The 1,485-nt window shown below is 35.6% G+C and overlaps 1 protein-coding gene across 1 annotated transcript; it reads right to left on the reverse strand.

The window, feature by feature from the left end:
* Positions 1-76: 76 nt before the first annotated feature.
* On the reverse strand, positions 77-538 carry LOC107485722 (S-protein homolog 3-like). The gene has a single exon (XM_016106260.1). It carries the CDS (start codon positions 536-538, stop codon positions 77-79), a length of 462 nt encoding a protein of 153 aa, XP_015961746.1.
* Positions 539-1,485: the final 947 nt, after the last annotated feature.

The following is a 1,485-nucleotide window of genomic DNA, read 5'->3' on the forward strand; positions in this document are numbered from 1 at the left end:
AGAATTAAGCTTCTTCTCATGAGTTCAAATCTTGTTCATGGCTCAATTACTATCATATTCCAAATAATAATAATAATCAACCGGAATTGTGACTCCACTGAAAGCAAATGTTATCAAAAAAAGCGTAGCCATAGGCCTTTTTTCTTGTAGTGTTATCATCATGACCATTATTTTCAATAAACCTACAAGGTCCTTTTTTGAATATTTGCCACGTGATATCCGTATAAGTTTTGTCCCTATCATATTCATATATATCAAACCGACGGCAAACACCATCTTCCCAAGCAAAGCTACAATAGAAAAGTGTGGTTCCAAAGATATTAGGTCTAAAATGGAACAAGAAATGTTCATGAGACTTTAGATATTGCACCCTAATATTATAATCTCTTGATTTGCAATGAACCGTTAGATCGTCCTGGTCTTCTAGAAGATTCTGAATTGCCACAGATATTTCCGATGACCTTGATAAAACGTTGCCAAAAAATGGAAGCATAGTAAGAAGCCATAGGATGAAAATGCTTCTAGCAAGATGAGCCATTGCTACCGCACTATTTGGACTACTATTTTTTTTTATCCTTTTTAATATGAAGTTGTGAATAATTGTTATGTTTATATATAGGATCAAGTAACTAGAATTTAAGGTATTATAGACTATAGTCTATAGAGTAAAAGAGATGGTTGAACTAAAAAATTTGAAAGAACTGCGGCATGAATATTGTAGACAATATGGTTATATGGCCCCACACAAAGAGTGCATGGCACCACACAAAGAGTGCCTCGATGATGGGAGTATACAGCACAAATTAAATTTAAGTTTTTGGTTTATTAAATTAGCAATTCATCGGATTTTTTATTTAAATAAATAAAATGAAAGTAATAATTACTGAAATAAATAATTTTAAAAATATTTATCGTTTTACATTCCGTAGTCATATCTCGTTTATACTGTGAACGAGATGACAATCCATGTATCTCGTTTACAGTGTAAACGAGATATGACACGTCAGCTGCAATGTGTTTATCTCGTTACACTGTAAACGAGATATATAGAAGACAATCCTAGCAACTATAAAATGATGTGTAACCCTTGGTATTTGGTGCACGAAATTGCAATCACACTTTTGCAATCCCGCACAACTAACCAGCAAGTGCACTGGGTCGTCCAAGTAATACCTTACGTGAGTAAGGGTCGATCCCACGGAGATTGTCGGCTTGAAGCAAGCTATGGTTATCTTGTAACTCTTAGTCAGGATATCAATAATTATCAGGGTTGATTGTAAAAAGCAAAAGAACATGAAATAAGTACTTGTTTTGCAGTGATGGGGAACAGGTTGAGGTTTTGGAGATGCTCTGTCTTCCGAACCTCTGCTTTCCTACTGTCTTCTTCTCCAAACACGCAAGGCTCCTTCCATGGCAAGCTGTATGTAGGGTTTCACTGTTGTCAATGGCTACCTCCCATCCTCTCAGTGAAAATGTTCAACGCAC

Source organism: Arachis duranensis, chromosome 4, assembly GCF_000817695.3.
Source record: "Arachis duranensis cultivar V14167 chromosome 4, aradu.V14167.gnm2.J7QH, whole genome shotgun sequence".
Classification (NCBI taxonomy): domain Eukaryota; kingdom Viridiplantae; phylum Streptophyta; class Magnoliopsida; order Fabales; family Fabaceae; genus Arachis; species Arachis duranensis.